The 19,689-nt window shown below is 40.9% G+C and overlaps 2 protein-coding genes across 5 annotated transcripts; both read left to right on the forward strand.

Annotated features, from left to right (window-relative positions):
- Positions 1 to 441: 441 nt before the first annotated feature.
- On the forward strand, positions 442 to 2,027 carry LOC121175635 (tripartite motif-containing protein 16-like protein). Its single transcript, XM_041029445.1, has 4 exons — positions 442 to 493; positions 1,224 to 1,286; positions 1,386 to 1,525; positions 1,617 to 2,027. Exons 1-4 carry the CDS (start codon positions 442 to 444, stop codon positions 2,025 to 2,027), a joined length of 666 nt encoding a protein of 221 aa, XP_040885379.1.
- Positions 2,028 to 6,339: 4,312 nt separating this feature from the next.
- On the forward strand, positions 6,340 to 19,238 carry si:ch211-234p6.5 (pleckstrin homology domain-containing family A member 6). 4 transcript variants are annotated; one of them, XM_041029617.1, is made up of 24 exons: positions 6,340 to 6,575; positions 9,048 to 9,117; positions 9,217 to 9,315; positions 9,434 to 9,506; positions 9,586 to 9,686; positions 9,837 to 9,955; positions 10,070 to 10,282; positions 10,413 to 10,725; positions 11,195 to 11,254; positions 11,492 to 11,641; positions 12,471 to 12,530; positions 12,654 to 12,734; positions 12,837 to 12,989; positions 13,120 to 13,218; positions 13,311 to 13,419; positions 14,191 to 14,264; positions 14,584 to 14,688; positions 14,769 to 14,859; positions 15,139 to 15,194; positions 15,697 to 15,819; positions 15,931 to 16,341; positions 16,966 to 17,087; positions 17,202 to 17,311; positions 17,508 to 19,238. In XM_041029617.1, exons 1-24 carry the CDS (start codon positions 6,535 to 6,537, stop codon positions 18,731 to 18,733), a joined length of 4,059 nt encoding a protein of 1,352 aa, XP_040885551.1. In that variant the 5' UTR covers positions 6,340 to 6,534; the 3' UTR covers positions 18,734 to 19,238. The 4 variants fall into 4 exon arrangements, with proteins under 4 accessions (XP_040885551.1, XP_040885553.1, XP_040885554.1 ...); XM_041029619.1 differs by having other exon boundaries at positions 17,035 to 17,087; XM_041029618.1 differs by lacking the exon at positions 6,340 to 6,575 and adding an exon at positions 8,537 to 8,711.
- The last annotated feature ends 451 nt before the right edge of the window (positions 19,239 to 19,689 follow it).

Consider the following 19,689-nt stretch of genomic DNA (forward strand, 5'->3'; position numbering starts at 1 on the left):
ATTATCTGTCACATAGTTTAACATCTTTTTTATTGAGTTTGACTGAGGTGTCTTTGTTTGGTGGATTCTGCTTCCGCCTGTCCCACTCGCGCTGACAGCACTGACAAGACCACTTTCTGAATTTTACTTTCAGTTATGTTTGCAACCATCTTCTTGCTCTTTTGAACAGACTCCTAAAGTTTCAGGGGTGTCAAATATCTCTGTTAGCCTCACTCACATCCATATGTCAAAGTCAAGTGCATATGAGCCCCATAAGCCCCTGCTGAGAAGCTGCTCCACTGACCCCAACACCTCCTTCAGACACTCCTAAAGCCCCCCCTCGCTTCATCTTTACTGAGGGTTTAAAAGTCAAGTGGAAGACGAAGACTTTGCATCGTTACTTTGGATGAATGAAAGGATTCCGAAGCATCTGGACGTGGATTTTTAGCACATAACCTCAAGATGCCCACCAGACCTAATTCTACAACAATCCTCACTGAGGCCAGCAAACCAGGTACATACTTTTCCATTATAACAAACATATAATTCATTCATAGTATTTACATCTTTTCAAAGTTACTGACATCTGCGACTGGGTTTATTTCTGCTTTGGATTAATAAACATGCTTCTCAGCTTGTTTGCTTTCCTGTTCTTAAAGAAAGATGACTTTAAATTTATAATGCTTTTTTCATTGAACATTTTTGCTTGTGTATGTTCTTACTTGTGTAGTACTGGTTGTCTTGTCTTGAGTCAGAGTGTTTACACAAAGGCCAGAAATCAATCATTGCACAGAAGAAGAAAATGAAGGGTCTCATTGCAAAATAAGACATCCATCAACAAAGCTCACATAGCATGAAACTTACACATTCCTTTTCACATGACAGATATGTATTATTTTTAAACTTTATCATTTACATGGTTGGATTTCAGATCCATTATTCTCAGAGCAAGATATTGACTTTAAATTGTGTGATAATATGCTTGTTCTCATTTCTCAAACTCTCCATATAACTGCAGCACTGAAAATGGATGATGTAGCATTTATTTGTGCAAAATTATGACTATCTTAGATACTATAGTCATGTCCCTGCAGTTTAACCTTTTTTTTTTTTTTTACTTTTTAGGGAAGAAAACAAAATCCAACAAGAATGAGAAGACAAAAACAGGTGATGGAATTTGATGCACGTTAGTCGATATGAGCATTAGCACTTTTTGTATTTAAGCCTGTTTCTTTTCCTTGCAGAAAAAGTTTCTGTTTATGTGGTGGGACTCCCAGAGCCGACAAGCAGAGCTGAGCTCATGAAGTGTACGAGAAGATTTTTCTTTCTCAAATAATGTTTTTTTTTAATTATTATTATTATCATTATTATTAAAAAATCATTATTGCTTCATTTTTCTCCTGTAGACTGGATGAATCTGTCTTTGGATGATAAGACCGCCAACAAGATGTTGTGGATTTCTGAAAGCGGGTCTAAGGTGTGTCGCAGAACTGAGGAGGTTTGTCCTGTCCTGGATAGACCGGAGAGATACGAGTACTCTCCACAGGTAAGTCCAAAAATAAAATAAAATAAACACAGCTACAGGCTGTCTGGTGAAGAAGAAAGTTTTATTTTGTATCCTTATCTTTTCTTCAAAGGTGCTGTGTAAAGAAGGTGTTTGGAACATGAGGGCTTACTGGGAGGTGGAATTCTCAGGGTGGGTGGTAACTGGAGCCACCTACGAAGGAGCGGGAAGGAGGGCAAATTCCGGACCGAGTGGCCTGGGAGAAAATGACGAGTCCTGGGGTCTGTGTTGGTCAGGAATGTGTTACGAGATCTGGTTCAATGGAGTAAACAAAGAAATAAAAGACTTCCCGTATTGCTCCACAATTGGAGTATACATCGACCAGCCTGCTGGGATTATAAACTTTTATGCTGTAACTGGTGAGGGAGCGGAGAGGGAGGTGAAGCTGTTGCATAAAGTTAAAACTGTTATCGAGAAGAAGATTCTTCCAGGTTTCTGGATGGGAATTCAGTCCTCGTGCACAATACTGAAGAAAACAGAATGACCTGCTGTCTTAATGCTTGAGTGGCCAATGTTGTATTCATGTATTTCTCTAATTCTTATTCAAAACCTAAACAGCTTTTAATCACAGTTAATCAAACATGAATCAGTTCTATTCTCTTTGTGGGGGGGGGGGGGGGGGGTGTTAAAAGAAAAACAGTAAGTGTGCTTTGGGTTGTCATGTTTCCTTGAAAAATATTTTTATATTTTTGTTCAGTTTTTTGTCAGACCCACCTTAATAGTTTACTGTATGTCTGGTTCTATAGACTCATATTGGATATTTATGAACTGATAAAGGTATTTATGAAAGTTGAGTGTCATGTGACTTTGTGAAATCTTAAATAAAGTATATATTGAAACTGAAATATTCTCCCTTTCACTCAGATTTTCAACAAACAACCATTTAAGATGAAAATAGCGATTGGCCACATTATGATCATTTCTTGATGGGTGAAAGCCTTTTTGTGTTGCACACTGCGTAAAAAGCTCCCAGCATCGATCCTCTCGGGGTTTAGCTGAGTAAAGACGAAAGAGTGAGAATCACTCCCCTTCTGAGTGAAAGGAGCTCACTTTGAAATGTGAGAGGCTCCAGTTTGGAGATCACTTTCCTACTTTGACAGGTGGGCCTCAGCTCCTGCCGCCTTCACACCTAAAGCATGAGCTTTGCGGGAGCTAGAATTGGGGCACACGGACAAACACAAAATATCACCGCTCTGATACGGCTGATGCTTGCCACAGCAGGCAGAAAAAAAAAGTTCATTTTTGCAATACACTGTCAGTATCCAATGTCTATTCTCACATGTAGCAGCATTTTTATACTGTACATAGAGGTTGCTATAGCTCATAAACATTTGCAAAATACTGTAGACCTCATTCATATAAAAATAAACAATAATACATAAACATTTGTTCCACCAACAATAAAACAAACAAAGATAAAGTCACATAACTGCATGTATATATAACTGCTGGAGTCCACCTGTGACCAGAGACATTCAAGCTTGATTTATGCTCTGGTTCCTGTGATGAGCATAAGTGAGAATTTACAGTCAGTGAGATCGACATTTAAACCTATATGACAGGAACAAACATCCATCGTGGACTAACGCAAACAAAACTGGAGACCACGATCCAAGAATAATCTCACCCAGGGTACCACCGCCCCACATGTTTGTGTCTGGATGTGTGAGCTTATGCCAGGCATGTCAGTGAGTGGTAACTCTACACTCATGACATGAGCAAAGTGGTATAAGCTATATAAGTGACACATATAGCATTACATATAGGATGTAGGGGAGAGTGTCCCACTTTTTACTCCTTTGCACACAATACACACTCTGAATACAAACAAAAACTCCAAATCAAACTTTAAAAAAGGTTTTACAACAATTATAGCAAGACAAAACAATCACTTGTCTTCCTCATGAACCAGCATTTGACAGTGAAACAAATAAGGTGGCAAATGTGTAACAGCTTTATAAGAAAAAAATCAGTTTTATTCAGTGTTTGAAGAGAGGACTTGTCAGTGTCCTCTCCACAGTCAGAATTTATGTGCTTCGTGTGAACACTTGCGCAGTAGCTTGATGAGTTGCGTTCAGTAGCTGGTTCTAAATTACATCGACTCAGTGTACTCTCGTGATATTATTCCCATCTGGTCCAACACCACCCTATCGATGATGTACAGAACTCATTTATTCTGACACTATTGGTCCCAGCAGATTTACTGTCATGTAACTACTGGCCCACATTCAAACTCTACGGTCTAATATGGCCTGGGGGGAGCATCAGTTAAATGCTGCTCTCTCTCTCTCTCTCTCTCTCTCTCTCACTCTCTCACTTTCTCCCCCTGTGTATGCATGCACACAACACACACACACACACACACACTCTTCTATATATACATATATACTCACACGCTCATTCACCTTCACCATCAGTTGTCTGATTACAAATACCAATCTACAACATGTGGTGCTCCTGTAGTCCACATGTGACACTGATACACTGGATCAAGGCCTGTTTATGGTTTGCAGTTGAAACTTTTTTTTTTTTTTTGCTTTTGACCCCATCAGTACCATTTAATGCTAATTGTACTGAAGGAAGAGATCGAATATAAAAAGCAAAATGGGAGACCCTGCTAAAGGTTACAGTCGTTGGCCCAAATCTTGTGATCTCTGATTTAAATACAACGCATCAATTGATAATTGGGTCTTTCTTATGTTCAACCTCAAATATAAACTGCAAGTTTACTCAAGCACATTAAAGGAGTGTTTGAATTATCCTTGATAAAATGAACATGCTGTAGTTCTTTATTTTCTTTATCATCATGATACAAAACATAAGTCTGTTACACATTTACCCCCAAAAATCATCAGTAGTACAAACTTTACACTGATGTGCAAAGTTACTAAACACTGCCACCTGCTGGATTTGTGCTGTCTGCACAACACAGAGGCCAAACCATTTTATACAGTGTGGGCAGTATGTTGACTTGAACGTCACCACCATGGCATGTAATATGCTCCCCTTCACATATGTTCCATTTGGAAATAAGAGTGATAAATGGAAATCACAGGGTGAAGATAAATCAGATTAATGCTCAATATCCATTCATGGTGAATCATAAATTTCCAAAATATTAAAATGAAACATTGCACTTATTATGACTCTCTGTATAATCATTGTCCAGTTCTTCATCTAACATAGAATTTGAGGACAAAGCAAACTAATCAGTAATCAGTCTTTTTCAATGATTAAGAAATTGGTTAACTTACAGCCACTGTTCCTGCTTCCTGTGTGAGAGCGCCCCACGGGTTGTTTAGTGTGTAACAGGAGATAGTAAGTAGCCACGCAGCTGTCAGTCAACAGGGCCCATTGTGAAGTATGCTAAATGGGAGGGGTCGTAAATATCTGGAGGCCGACTGATGTGTCCCCTGTGAGAACTGCACATCTTTGGCATCTGAGGTCACGACCTTCCTGGTTGAAACCAAATGGCCTCGACATGTGAGATACTAATTATAAGATGTCATGATTGGTTCTCGAGTGCTGAGCAATGGCTTTTGAGCCTTTTGAGCCATACTTACAGCGCATTGTGTTTCAAAGACATAGGATTTTAAGAGACACAGTGTTGGGTTGAGTATCTGTCATGATAGTCATACAGTTGAATAGTGTGCCATCAGCCAGTCAGGCCTTTAGGCTGCTACCTTGTGGGAATAATTTTAGACTTGACTTTTCTCCTATCTTCCCTGTTCTCATAGCACTTAAAATGCCTTTGATATCTTCCTCTTGTACAGCAATAATGCCAGCTCTCCTGAGGCATGTGTAGTGACCTGCTGCTGAATATCAGCTTCTGTTTTTTTTTCCTTTGAGAGCTTTTCTTTCTGACTGGATTTTTGATCTTATTCATGACTAGAAATGCTCTCACTCCTCTCACCTTAAAGCACCTAACACCTGTTTTTTTTTTCCTTTTTTTTCCCAGCTGGATTAGTTGAGCACCGTCTTTCTTGTGTACCGCCTGCAAGTCAAGTGCAGCAGTGCATACTTCAGTTTCTATCTTGAGAATATTTGAAGAAGAACTCCACAAGACGCTGACTCAGTGCAGCAGAAAATCTAAATAAGAGCATACCATCTGGGAAAATGCTTTTGCCTAATTGCAGAAGCCTTTAAAGTCTAGACTGTGTAATTATAGGACAATCTGATTATGTCTGATATTTAAATGCTACGTTTGATATCTTATCTATAGATAGTAGATACATACTATTTTGGACTGATTTCCTGCTGCTTTAACTCAAACCTCTTCTCTTCCTTAGTGCTCACAAATGATAAGTTCACTGGAAATGTTCAAGTAAACTAATCTATTACAGCTTCAATATACATTCTGAGCACCTAGATTTGATTATGTGCTATGTTGTATAAACTCTATTTATCTGTTTGTATGAAACAATGAAACAAGAATTTGCTCTCAGCTGTTCATACTCTGAATGGTTGGGCCTTTATCAAAGCTGATAATTCAAGACTGGCATCCAAATCTTTAATCGTCCTAAAGCTAGATCAAGAGAGCTGAGAACTGACATTCAAACCATGCAAAGGGCAGAGCAGAAGAATGAGTGAACAGCTGTTTTTTTTGTAAATTCCTCAATCTCAAACCCACACTAAGCTAAAGACAGAGAGGCTGTCAAGGGCAGGGTGAGAGGGAGGGGACACTGAAGAAGAAGAAGAAGAAGAAGGCGAGGTGGTGGGGAGAGAAGGGGCTCACAGAGAGTGCACTGTTTGAGGACAGAGGAGCAGGCTGAGTGTTAACAGCCAGCGTAGGTAGATCACCGGACAAACACTGCTGCCACAAGTCCAAACGGAGTGAAACAGTGAGAAACAGAGAGGCAGATTCACACGTATGAGGAGAGAAGCGGACTGTAGCAGGAGAGCGTTGTGATTGTTTGGGCAACAGGAGCTCGTGGTGGCCAACAAGAGGGCAGTCAAGCCTGAGGAGATGCTCTGAGGAAGTGTGCCAAGCGATGGAGCTTAAAGCAGCCAACAGGCAGGCACAATTAGCCAGGTAAAGCAATATGGCATCTTTATTATGATTTATTTCTCATGAAATTTTTAGCGTTATTTAGACAGTTATTTAACCACTATTTCAGAAAAAAGAAAAATATATTTCATTATTACTTTATTAATTCTGATATTCCCTTCATTCAGAAAGTTATTGTCCATTCATTAAGCGAAAAGACTACTGTTGCTCAAGGTTAACCATACTGTGAAGCAGTGTGGCTGATGTGATGATGTGATCTGTGGCTGAAATATAACAGGCCCACTGGGGGACCTTTTCTCAGCTTTGCCAAGCTGTGATGTCCCAGCTGTATTTACCCAGCAACTTTTATATCTCCTAAATCCCCATTTTACCTTCCATAGCAGTATGAAATGTGCTGCATACAGCAGTCACATGTCCTCATTAGGAAATCCTCTCAGGAAGTCAAATATGTAGTTGAGATAGTGGCTCACGTCACAGCTGTGCTTGTCAAGGTCAATTGTATTGTCACGATTTTGTTGACATTAAAAGACATGAGAATGTAGGAGACATGCAAATGTTTTTGCTGTTGGAGACGGAGGATATTCCCACTGTTGATGCATTCAACATGCTCTGTGTCCAACTTCACATGATGCTCCAGAGTCCTTGGGCGCTACAAAGCACACTCTGTGTGGTACACAAACCCACTATTTGTCCTCCTCTCCATCCCTCTTTAGCATTTTAAGTCCTCTCCTCCCAGAGCAAGTGACCCCCACTGGTTAAGACGGAGATTTTCCAAATATTTCGCAACACCCACATAACCCCAGCGGCTATGAGGCTGTAAGTCTCCGCTCTCGTGTCTTACAAAGACTTGACTGTTTTCTCTCATTTACTCTGTGTCTTGTTAGTAGGGGATTGTGGTTGATACTGATATAGAGTGTGGATGCTAAACCATGTGAAATCTCTGGGTCACACACGAGTGCTTGTGGTGGCTCCGTGTGAGATGTTTCTCACGAATTTTTATCTTCGAGTTCACATCCATTGTTGTTTCATGAAGGTCAACAATAACTCAACACTTTAGATGAGCTGTTAAATGAAGCTTTACAAAGGAAGCTACAGCAGGTGCAACTCAAAGAAGCTGAGGATCAGTTTTAAAATTACTGAATTTGTGGGAGGGTTATGCTGTTAAATGTAACATATCTACATACATTACAGTACATACAGCAAGTAATTTGGTGTAAAGTAGAAAGTTAATTTTAAAAAAAATCCATGAAAATAAGGAAATTTCTGTAATTTCTCATGCACACATATTCTATTTCCTAATAATAAAGAATATTATTAGGAAATAAAATAATGGCATAGCAAAAAAACAAACAAAACAAAACAAAAAAAACAAAAAAAAAAAAAAAAAAAACAAAAACAAAAACAAATGTACACTGCACATCCAGAAAATGTTTACCTAGCATAAAGTGACTTAAACTGTGTGCTAAATAAAAAATCATGTGAGTTGTAACTGTATAACAGAGAACACATTTTAATAATAATAAGTATTAGGAAGTAATGGCAAAGTTTATTGTGTAAATCATGAGTACTGGTTCATAAAGTAAGTGCAGGTGCAAAAAAACATGCCACCATGTGACCTGAGGTACAGGTAATCAAATATATTGGTGAATCTTAATGAGACAGCATGACCCAACAGAAAAAAGCAACCCTCTGACACAATGAGCTCCACCCCTCCCTACACATTTGTCTTCAACATGCCACTTTACTTCCCCGGCACCACACTCTTTTATTTTGGTTTCTGTCCTCAGCAGTTCACGCTGCAGTTCTGCAGTTTGGGACACATTCCAAATCTTGTCTGTCATACCAGCCCCGTCCCTGCTGCCAGATTGGTTTTCACACTGTCCCAGGCCCCTCCCTGCTACCACGGCGACGCAGCTGTCACCTGTCAGTTTCGTGGTGGGGATGCGCGCCGGCCTGTTATGGCTCAGAATAGAATGGTGGGAGAGTTTCGCTAGAAGTGGGAGAGCACAACACCAAGTCTCTGAGAGAATGAACAGTTGACAAGGAAAAAATCTCAACTATACGAGAATGTAGCATATGTGAGCTCGGAGGTTACCGGGTGCTGTTCATGGGAGTGACTGACTGTTCCTGCAGAGAGGGAATCTGGTTCATTTTGCTTTGGTAAGGCCTCATGTCTTAGTCACACCAGTCAGACTCAGCTAGTTCATTCATATGTGTGGGCAGGCAGAGCTATAACATAGGGATTTGTTGTTCAACACTAGCTGTGCATCGTGCATTAATATTTTTTTGAGATCATTAAAGTGGTTGCTCAGAGGTTGTGGTAAACTATTATCGTACAGCTTTACTTGCTGCAACACTGCAATGTTTTCAACTATTTGTGACTATTTGTGAATCTTTCCCTCTCGCTACTGTATATAATCTTTTCATTCTCATCTTCTTCTCATTTTTATCTATTTTAGCTGCTGCCTAAATATGAATTTTCTTCTTCCCCTGCAGAATGGAAGACCAGGACAGAGTAAGCCAAGCTTCCAGTGTGGCCACCATTTCCTACTTTCCCGCCATAAAGGTTTGTTTTCCAGTTTGCGTGGCTGTAGGGGTTACGTGCACATGTGGAAGGCTTTCTGTGACACTGTTACAAATGTATTGTTCCCTCTTTGGGCAACAGGAAAGTGATGGAAAGGTACAAACATTTGGGAAAAGATGTCAGGCTGCCAAGAGAGACCCCAACTGTCCTGTGGTCATCAGAGGATGGCTCAACAAAAAAGTATTTTTTCCAAACATCTACTGGTCTGCTTAACATTTTGAACTTAAATTATTGCACGTAGAGGAGTGTGTGACTGAGTTAAGCAAAGAGCTGCCGCTAATTAATCTTCTTTCTGCAGGATAGCTCTGGCTTGAAGCTATGGAAGAGAAGATGGTTTGTCCTCTCCAACTACTGTCTGTTTTACTATAAAGGTAAGGAGCACTTTCATGAGCTGTGGATTTACAACAAGGTATCTCTTCTTTTGTTCACTTTTTTCCTGTCCTCCATCAGACAGTAGAGAAGAGTCTGTGCTCGGCAGCATCCCACTCCCAAGCTACAAAATCCTGTTCTGCACACCACGAGAATGCAAGAACAGAAAGTTCACTTTCAAGGTATCTTGATTTAGTTAAAGTGTTATGCAAGCCTTTTTCAGGTAATGCATACAGTGTATACAAAATATGCATAAAAACAAATAAACTGCCACTGATCCTTTATGAGGAGAATAGTAACAGCCCAACATTGTAAATGATCTCTAAAACTAGGTGGTGCACCAGGGAATGCGTTCTTACTTCTTCAGCGCTGACACTCAGGAGGACATGTTGGGTTGGGTCCGAGCCCTTAGCCAATCTGCTGCAATGGAGCCAGACAGCACCATGAACAGGTACCACACCATTCACTATTCCCAGTATTCACTATTCAATGTGAAATGTATTAAAGACTGCACCGAGTGAACCTTTTTGTTTTTTTTGTTTTGCTGTCTCTCTGATCCTATCAGGCGTTGCTCAAGTTATCAGGATTTCACACAGATAGGTGGCAGCAGTGAATCAGTGGACTTCCCTAAATCTCCCTCTGATGGAGAGGGTCCCTCCCAAAAACACAGGCACGTCAACAGGACTCTGAGTGAACCGAGTCACCTCACTGGCGGGAGGATGGGGATGTCGCACTCAGAGCAGAGGGGGAGGCGGAGTGGGCGTCAGAGAAACAGCAGGTTGTCAAGTCATCTCAGTGTGTGAATGGCGCACATTTAAATCCCAGTGGTTTACTTAAAGGAGGAAGAAATCATCTGAGAAAGGTCCCAACTTTGGCATTTTGTTGTGTTTTCTCTGGTGTGTTCACAGCCCCTCAGACAGAACATCCACCCCCCCTGAATTCAGCAGAGGAAGAGCCTGTGGTCCAGATCAAGAGGAGGATTCTTTTCCTGGCCAAAACACACCACCCACACAAACGGAAATTATGGGAACGGGTTCTTTGACCTCCAGAGGTCAGCTGGGGTCACGACCTCATACACCAGTTGGAAGGGTTGACATTCGACCTCACGATGACCCACTCATGGTGCCACAGACCCTGTACTATGCACCTGCCTCACCTAAGCTGGAGTTCAAATCCACTCCTAATACTCCCGTCTCAGAAAGGTGGCAAAACCTAAGCAAGGTCAGGACATATTTGGTTTCTCTTGATCCTGGAAAAAATTACAATGAATTGGGTTCACTATGTGGCACAAAACCTAATATGGCTCTTATTATTGTATAATGAACAGTTTTCAAGTGAATTAGTCAATAATAATGTGCCTTAAATGCAAGAAAAACCAGCCTGTGAAAACAGGTGTATAGCTTCTTATGTTCCTCTAGAGTTAGCTTTGTTAAACAGTAAATTAATCAACTGTTAATTTGCATCATGGGAAATGTAGGATCCAGTGTTTTTGGAGCTTGACCCATACGATCTAAAAGTCAGGAAATCTCAGCCTCTGCCCCTTTGATTTTTGACCGCTCCTTTTTGATCTCTGAGTCCCCCCAACTTTATTGAAGAGTAACACTAAATCGCTGGAGTGCCCCTTTAAACACAATTCTTTGTCAACAAACAACTTGTGTTACTCACACCTTATCTCTTTCATTGTTCACAGCCTACACCTACATATGGCTCAGTTCATCATATCCCGACTGGGAGAAGACCTTTAGGAAAGGTGATTACATTTGTGTAGCAATGACAGCTATGCACAACACATTTACAACAAAACATCCAGACAAGTGAGCAGCACATCACACCTATGCATTAAAGCAGTAACTTTCCTAGTGATTAGTAAAACCCACTAAATAAAACAAATTATTTAATTAAACAGGAGATTATTCTTGTACTTTTACTGCCACGTTTTCTCTGCTTTTCTCACTTGACGTCATCTACACACTGTTTTTTCCTTCAGAGCTACTCCACAGGGGCACATGCAGATTTACTGCCCCCTTTGCCACCCTCATCGAGAGCCGCACATGCTCCACACCCCCCACACCACCACCACCACCATCACCACCATCACCGCAGCCATTTATCTGTTTGTGTGCTACCGCCAGCTATGGTACAGCCCGCTCTGCTGCGCTGTGTGTTCTTATGGTGTCTTATGTGGAACAACTTCAAAACTGTCAGTGGTGTTTTTATCTTGTGTTATGTCGCCCTAAAAAATTCTTTGTGTTGTAGCGTTGCGCAAAGGGACTCTAACAGTGTCAGAAAAAATGTTGTTATTGTCCTGTACTGTTATATGTGTGTGTCACTGACTTATTTTATGTCCATGTCAGTGTTTTGTATTGTCACTAATGATTGTTTTATTTATGACTAATAAATCATATATTATTCTCATTATTTTTATTATTATTATTGTGTTTAGTGGTGTTGTTATAGCTGAAGACATTATATCTGTATCTCTGTATGTTTTGTCTGTATGATGATGAGTACTGCCATGATTATGCTTCATGTCATGACTATTGCATGAAGCTGCTGTTGGCTAAATTTCAAATTCATATTATGTAAGTACATTTTGAATAATTTTCACTCAGATTCATCACCAAGCACATAATATGGGGCTGTAGCGTCTCTGTTTGTCTCACCCAGAGAGCTGAAGCTTGTGTCGTGCTCTTTTGAAAGACAGCTCAGTCTTAACTCTGAGGCATTAACATTCAAGCATTCGAGCATAAACCTACACACAATACCATAAATATGCGTTAACTATGGTGAGCACAGAGGATTTCATTTAAAAAGATTGGACATTATTTCACGAAAGCATAGATTTCTATATTGTCATGAAATAAATATTCATGAAATAAGTTATATTCTATATATTAAAGGCTTGTGAACAGGAAAATGACATGTCAAATGCTATTTAACAATATTATCACCTTGATGCCTTTCAGCCCCCGAAGTCTGACCCGAGGGAAACCCCACCAATCAGACCTCTTGAAAGTGATGCAGATGTGAGTATTCACAACTTTTCCATGTGGCTCCACAGTCACCAGAGTCTGCTGCAGTCATTTATCATCTTATGAGATGTTTCTCTCTGAGTAGACGTCAGTCAGATTTTGATTTTCCCTCTTCAGGCTGTGTTGACAAGGTTGTGCGGGTGTGACAAGCTGCTACAGTCACTGTCTGTAGAACTGGCTCAGCTGCAAATGGACAAGGTCAGTGACTGAACGGTTACAGTTGCACCCAGTCAATGAAAACAGTGCCTCATTCATAGACCTGTATTCTGTAAATGTTCAAATACTTGGGTCTTTTTACAGGATAGTGTCCAGTGCGCATTGGAAGTGTCAAGACTGCAGCTGGAGGAGTGGCAGAGCCAGGGGCCCCGGGCCCAGGAAGAAGTCCTGGCGCAGAAGGCTTTTCTCCAGGAAGAGCTGGTCACAATCCGGGCCAGGATGTGTGACGTATCATTGGTGCGCAAAAACTCGGTGGTGGCGAATTACAGTACATGAGTAGGAATACTGTGGAATTAGAAATAAGAGATCTTTATTTTTTTTGTTTTTTGTATTGATAATTGATTGTTGTCACTATACTTTTCTTCAGGAAATGGAGAGGGTGTGGAGTCAGTACGAGAGAATGGAGAGTGAACTGTCTGTTATTCGCTCACACCTTCAGCACATCTGTAACTTTGGAATGCCACAGGTAAAATGAAAATAACGTGCAAGTATCTATTGCAAAGTCAAAACTGTCCCTCTATGTTTCATGAGTAAAATCTTTTGTTTCCTTCCCATCAGGAGCAGTCTCAGGCTCAGAGAGAGCTGTGGATGATGGAGGACATCCTCGCTGGACTGAAGGCCAACAGGGATCATTTCCGCTTCTTGCTGGGACTACAGAGGCACCACAGTAAGGATCAGCTGCTTCTACTGTGATGTTTAGAGTCTTTCTGCTCATGAGGGCATTTGTACTGTGAATAACAAATACGGAAATATGGAAATACGGTATGTATGTGCTCCACTGTAGATTTCTTTTTTCAGTGGAGTTTTGTCTTCTTCTCCTTCAAAACAAAAGAAGAAAAAAAACACAACCAGTGTGGTGAAAGCTCAAGAACCACAATGCTGCATAGTCCTATGCATTTCATAAATGTGTGTGACACTGTTACTTCTACTATTATCTATGAATATTTCACATATGTATGTGTGTGTGTGTAAAGATATAGATATAGATATACACACATGGCTGAATGGATGGATTGCTCTAGAATTCCTGGATGGGTGAACAGATGCAGTTAAGTGAATTAATGCAAGCTACACCAGGCAATATTCTATTCAAAAAAAAATACAGCCATCCTATCAGCCTAATGCACAAGGCTTCATTACCAAAGAGCCACTCAGCTAAGCAATTTGCAAAAAAAAAAAATTGCTTCTTCAAACAGGAAATGGTGAATCAAAGCTTCGGAGTGAATTAGAAAAATCTAAATCTCTTCATCACCTTCACCTTCGCTAGCCAACAAGAAATTTAAGCCTAAGGACCGAACAGTGTAATGATGTCACACGGCATGCTGTACAGTATATGCCGCCAGTGTGCACAGTCGCCTCGTTCATCATGAGTATGCTCATGGAACCTGACAATAGATGAACAGTGTCAGCACGATGACCTTTTCTGTCTCCCCCTCAGTGTTCCAGCCGACAACCCCGCACCCTGGATCCCCTGGCTCTCCCACAGAGAGGCTGCAGAGTGGACTGCCAATGGTACGACTCCTGTCCATTGTTCCTATGTCAGTGACCCCTGACGTTTATTGTCTGACCCATGAACAAATGTGGAATTGTTGTCCACTCAAGGCAAAGGTTAAATCAGCCTGCTGGCATCAGCTGACTAGATCTGAGTTCTATAGGTGTTTTCTTACAGTATGACAGAACAGCAGAAATTTACATTTACTAGACATTTAGTATCTGGTATAGATACAATAGGATCTCCTATCATTGTGAACCCGTGATAGGAGATACAATAGGATCTCCTATCATGGGTTCACAATTTTTATCACATTTACTGTTACTATGATCCCAACAGGATGAGGAACAAGAGCCACCAGTCCGCCCAGCGTTACCTCTGGAGCTACAGGATATCCAACAGAGCAGGGATCACAGCCACGGCTATGCAGAGTCACTATATGAGGTACAAAATAGTGACATGATTTATGTCAAATGTCATCAGGTTTGAACATGTTTTCATATTTTTCTATGCTTATGTTTCAGGGAATCTACAGCCACGCTGTTGATCCTGCACATAGGAGAGGGAACAGTCAGCCTGACCTCCTTAACATGAAAGCACAGAGAGATGCATCCGGTTGGCACAGATATACTTAATACCAATGGAATACATGATGTGATATTAATACAATGGCCAGTACATGAATATTTTCTGACTCACCTGATATTAAACAGGTTTAATAGGTGTTTTATGTAAAAAGGCAAAATCATTTTGTCCCCAGTGGATTTGTTTTGTCTTCAACCCTCATATTTCCTGTTTCTCTTTCATCCTGTCACCATCTCCTCCCACCCATCCTCTCTCACCCCTCCTTATATCCTTCTCCTCCTCTTTGCTATATTTTCATTTCATCTTTAGAATCTCAGTCTGGCTCAAAGTGGAACCCACCAGACACAACCAACCAATCAACCAAGGTTTGATTCTTCATCATTTTCTGCTTGCTGGTTAACTATATCTGGATGTATGCAATGTGATCCAAAATGCTCCAAATATAGAAGCACTCAAAGCTGATTTTTCCTCATTGCAATCGCAGCCAAATTCCAATTCTTTGATTCTCTCATCTTCCTTGCAATTAGGGCATGTTGCAGTGCCTGTTCCAGGCAAGAGGGGGAGGCAGAGGCTTGTGTCTCCTTCCAGTAGCTCAGTCTTCTCACTTCACCCAACCCCCCTTTCTCACATGCACACAAACATACCGACATACACATGCAAGCAGGCATACATGCTCATGCACACATACATCTCTGCACAGACAGATGGAAACACACAGCCCTAATGATCTATTTGGGGATATTTAGAAGTGTTTTCTGAAATCATATGAAATCACAGATTCTGCATCTTGCTTTACCTTTCATGCATATCGCTGAGGTCCAGATTTCATAAATGACTCAAATTCTAAACAGCCTGTATCTTGTCTAGAAGATGAAGATGAGTGAAGAAGAGCAGATTGAGAGGATGAAGAGAAATCAAGAGAGGCTGACTAATAGGAAGAAACCTCCTCTACCCGCTCCAGGTGCACAGAGTTCAGAAACACGAGAGGAGGTTTGCCAAATCATTAATCAGAATAACTGACTGAATCACTACATTATATTCTGTAACAATACAGTTATACTCATTACACTTACCTAATTATCTGTCTTGGTATTTCCTCAGGCCCCGTTTCCTTTAAGGGTGACACGAGTTGTTACAGCTGTACTGCCGTCCTCTCTTGTGGCCCGACGGGTTTCTGTTGAGGATCCACCGGCTGAGCTTGACCCTCCACTGCCTGAGCAGATCTCACCTGAGATGCAGCAAAGACTGGCTGAGCAGGGTAAAAAGATGTTGAATAAGCCACCTAGGCGTCTGCAGCTGGAGAGCCCTGATCAAAATCAGTCTTTGGCAGAGATGCACCAGGATCAGCCCATTAAAAGGACAAGCAGACAGCAGCATCTGGGAGTACTGAGGTCTTCCAAGAAGGAGTCTCGGCTAGATGAGAGCAGGGCTGAGTCTGTAGAAACCTCAATCAGGAATCAAGTTCGAGACCACGCAGGTTTGGGAAATGGAAGAGAGGACTCGGATACCAGGGTAAGAAAAAATAAAGTGAAATGAAAGTGAGACTGAATAAAATATTTACAAAATGAAAGCACAACATTGTCCAAAAGATGATATCACACCAAACATCTTCTTGTCCAATACAGTTGATATCTCATGCTAACTTAACCTTTGTGTATTGTTGTCATTGGCTTTACTTTCTCAGCTGCTGTGAAAACAACACTGATAATTTTCTTCAAACATATTTTTGCTTTTCTTCTGACCTGATTAAACCCCAATATTCAGAAAAGTATTGAAGTAGTAGCTGTCTTGCACATTTGACAAAATTAGTATAAAGTATTGTTATTGCATCAAATAAGGAAATGAACATGTGTATATTAAATCCACAATATTTACCCATGATTTACAGCTGACTACCAACAGAAGTAATGTATCAAGCTAATGATGTTCAGTCAGTTTTTTTTTTTTTACCTGTTAAGGAGGGTCCCCACAACTCTTAACCAAAAATAAGGGTCAACTCTCATGGCATCAGTAATAATGTTAATTCCTTCACATCATTTGCCATTTATCATTACTGTATTAAAAATGATTGCTTTATCCCATAAGGTAAGGTTGTTTTGGTGTAGTGTGCATTCTAATGTGAAACTGCTTAAGCAGGCAGAGGAACAGCCCCCTGTCCTCCTGACCCCTGACATCGACCCTGACCTCTGTCTGACCCCTGAACAGAGAGAGGCCAAACTCCGACGTGTGGAGCGAATACGGGAGAGAGTCATACGAAGGTGGGTTATTTTGTGTCATTTAATATTTAAATATATGTATATATATTTCAGGGGCATCGCACAAACTGGTTCTCTCTCTCTATATCTGTTTTTCTCTATCTATCTATCTATTAGCGCAGTCAGAGAGAGTGTTACTACACACAGTCAACTACCAATCAGGGGGGAGGGGCAGGAAGTTCACCAGGTGCCCCATGACACAGCTAGAAAACAAAGGGTGAAATCAGGTACGTACCTTATTTCCAAGCACAAAACACATGAGCCTGTAGTTTAAAGTTCCTGTTTTGCTCAGGGAAATTAGCTTTTACTGATCATTAGATATTACAGTAAAATACCAGTAGAATACTATATCAGTAGAGGCATCTGCTGCTGACTACTTATGCACCAACTTAGTGGCAATATCTGCTCTGCTCTTGTTTTCAGACCAACCATCTTATGATGGTTATGGAACCCGTGGGGATAACACAAGAAGTCCTACAGAACTTCAGCTTTCTAGTGGAACATCTCAGGATGAAGACGAAAGAGATGGACATGTGAAAAAATCTAAAAGTCCAGTCAAGTCTGGGGACAAAACACAATGCAAAGACCACAGTGGAAGAACAGGAGTTGCCAAAACTAAAATCAAACGTCCAGCCTCACCATATCATATCTCATCTATGACTGTCTACCAAAAAGATGGAGGCAAGGGGTTTGTAAGCTGCAAGGTTGAAGAGGAGAAAAAGCTCAAAGAACCTGCTGATGATGATGATGCTGAAAGTAATTTTTCATCCTCCGATCTGAGAGCCAAGTGGTTCCTCTCCACCAACCAGTGGCAAGGGTTCATACCTTTACAGATCCCTGGCATAGACTCATTGTGCAACGAGGACATTACAGACATCAAACAACAACCAGCATGCACTGATGATGTGACTGATTCCACTGAAATGTCATCCACAGTGTGTGAAAGTTTAGAGAAAATGAAAGAGAACCATTCACTCTTCTACAAGATTGCATGTGACATCAGTATCTCAGACACAGATATAACAAAGAATGATGGGAATACCAACGTCCAAATGTCATGTGGGCCGGAGGAGGAAGAAGAACTGTTGATCACTGAATCGGTACCAGATGACGCAACCAGTAATGTTGGGAGATCTCCTAACCAAGAGAGCAAAGATTCCAGCCTAAGTTTGCCATCAGATGTTGACGAAAACAACCGCTCAACTGATAAAGTCCAAGATTCAACACTGGAAACCCAGGGCAAAGCAACATCAAATACCTCAGCCAGTCCAGCAAAAGAGGCATGTGTTTATGAAGAGATCAGGCAAAAAGAATGTGAAGACACTTCAAGACAAGAGAGCCTGCTGAAAGTCAAAGAAACTAACAATGGAGATGTTGCTCAGGATGTTGATTCTGACAAAGCCCTGGATAAATGTGCAAAAGAAGAGCACAGTTTGGCAAAAGAGTCAGAAGATAGGAAGGTGGACCAAGAGAGATCCAAGGAGCTGAAGAAGTCTAGTAGTTTAAGTGAGGAGAACAAAGAGACAGTCCAAGAACGAGGTGACAACAACTCCGTCGCTCCGTCCAGCTCTGTGTACCAGGGCGGAAAAATGATTCGGAGCGCCTCTTTTGGGAAGGCACGAGTAACAGTATTAAGGACAAGTTTGTAGGAGCAAGAACAGTGGTGGCTTAAGGAGCTTAAATGAACGAACTTGGGAAGGACGAGAACACAGTTAAGTGATTTATGGTAAAGGAAGATGCCCCAGAAGGACAACTTAAAGTGACTGAAGGAAACTGGACCTGACTTTGAGTTAGATGCAGTAAAATGGGAACATAAAAAATCAGAAATGGACATAATCTTTGATAAACTTGAACATTTCCATTATTCATAATATGTGGTTTGAAATGGATGCAGATAAAAGAGTCTTCATCAAAACAAAAACTATGTATGAAAGTATAGTGTTGTTCTTGCTTGGTAAACACCAAATATCTTATGTATGGTTGCAGTCATGCTCAGAATTTGAGGTTAACACTTTCATTCCTCTCCAAATATACACCTAACATCACAGAAATTATAGATGATGGCTGATAATGGATGGCAATGTAACCCTGTTATTGTCACTGTAACAAAATGTGTTTTGTATCTCAAATATCCTGATTAATAAACAGGCTGTGTGCTACATCGAGACGCCGACTCCTGCTTCATACGTGCCAGACACGCGTTTATGTTTTTGCTCCCATTTCATACATCCATTTTTTTTTTCCTCAATGAAGGTCCTCAGGGTGCCTGGGTGCTGCTCTCTGACGAGACCTGATGCAGAATTACATGGAGCCACTGAAAAAGCCTTTGTCACTTTAAATCCTTGCCGTGTCTCAGTCGATGACATCATTGTCTGAGAACACATTACATCACCCCTTTCCAGGCTCTCTCTCTTAAAGACAGCACCACCTTATGTTTACTGAGCAACACACACACACACATATGCACACATACACACTCACAGGGAGACCTGCTTATCTGTTTACAAATGTGATGTCAATAACAACATGCATATTATTACAGCCTTTGTGAGATCAAATTGTATGCATGGGCTGGTGAATTCATATTGTATGGATGTTAATTACA

This window comes from Toxotes jaculatrix, chromosome 21 (genome assembly GCF_017976425.1).
Source record: "Toxotes jaculatrix isolate fToxJac2 chromosome 21, fToxJac2.pri, whole genome shotgun sequence".
Lineage (NCBI taxonomy): Eukaryota > Metazoa > Chordata > Actinopteri > Toxotidae > Toxotes > Toxotes jaculatrix.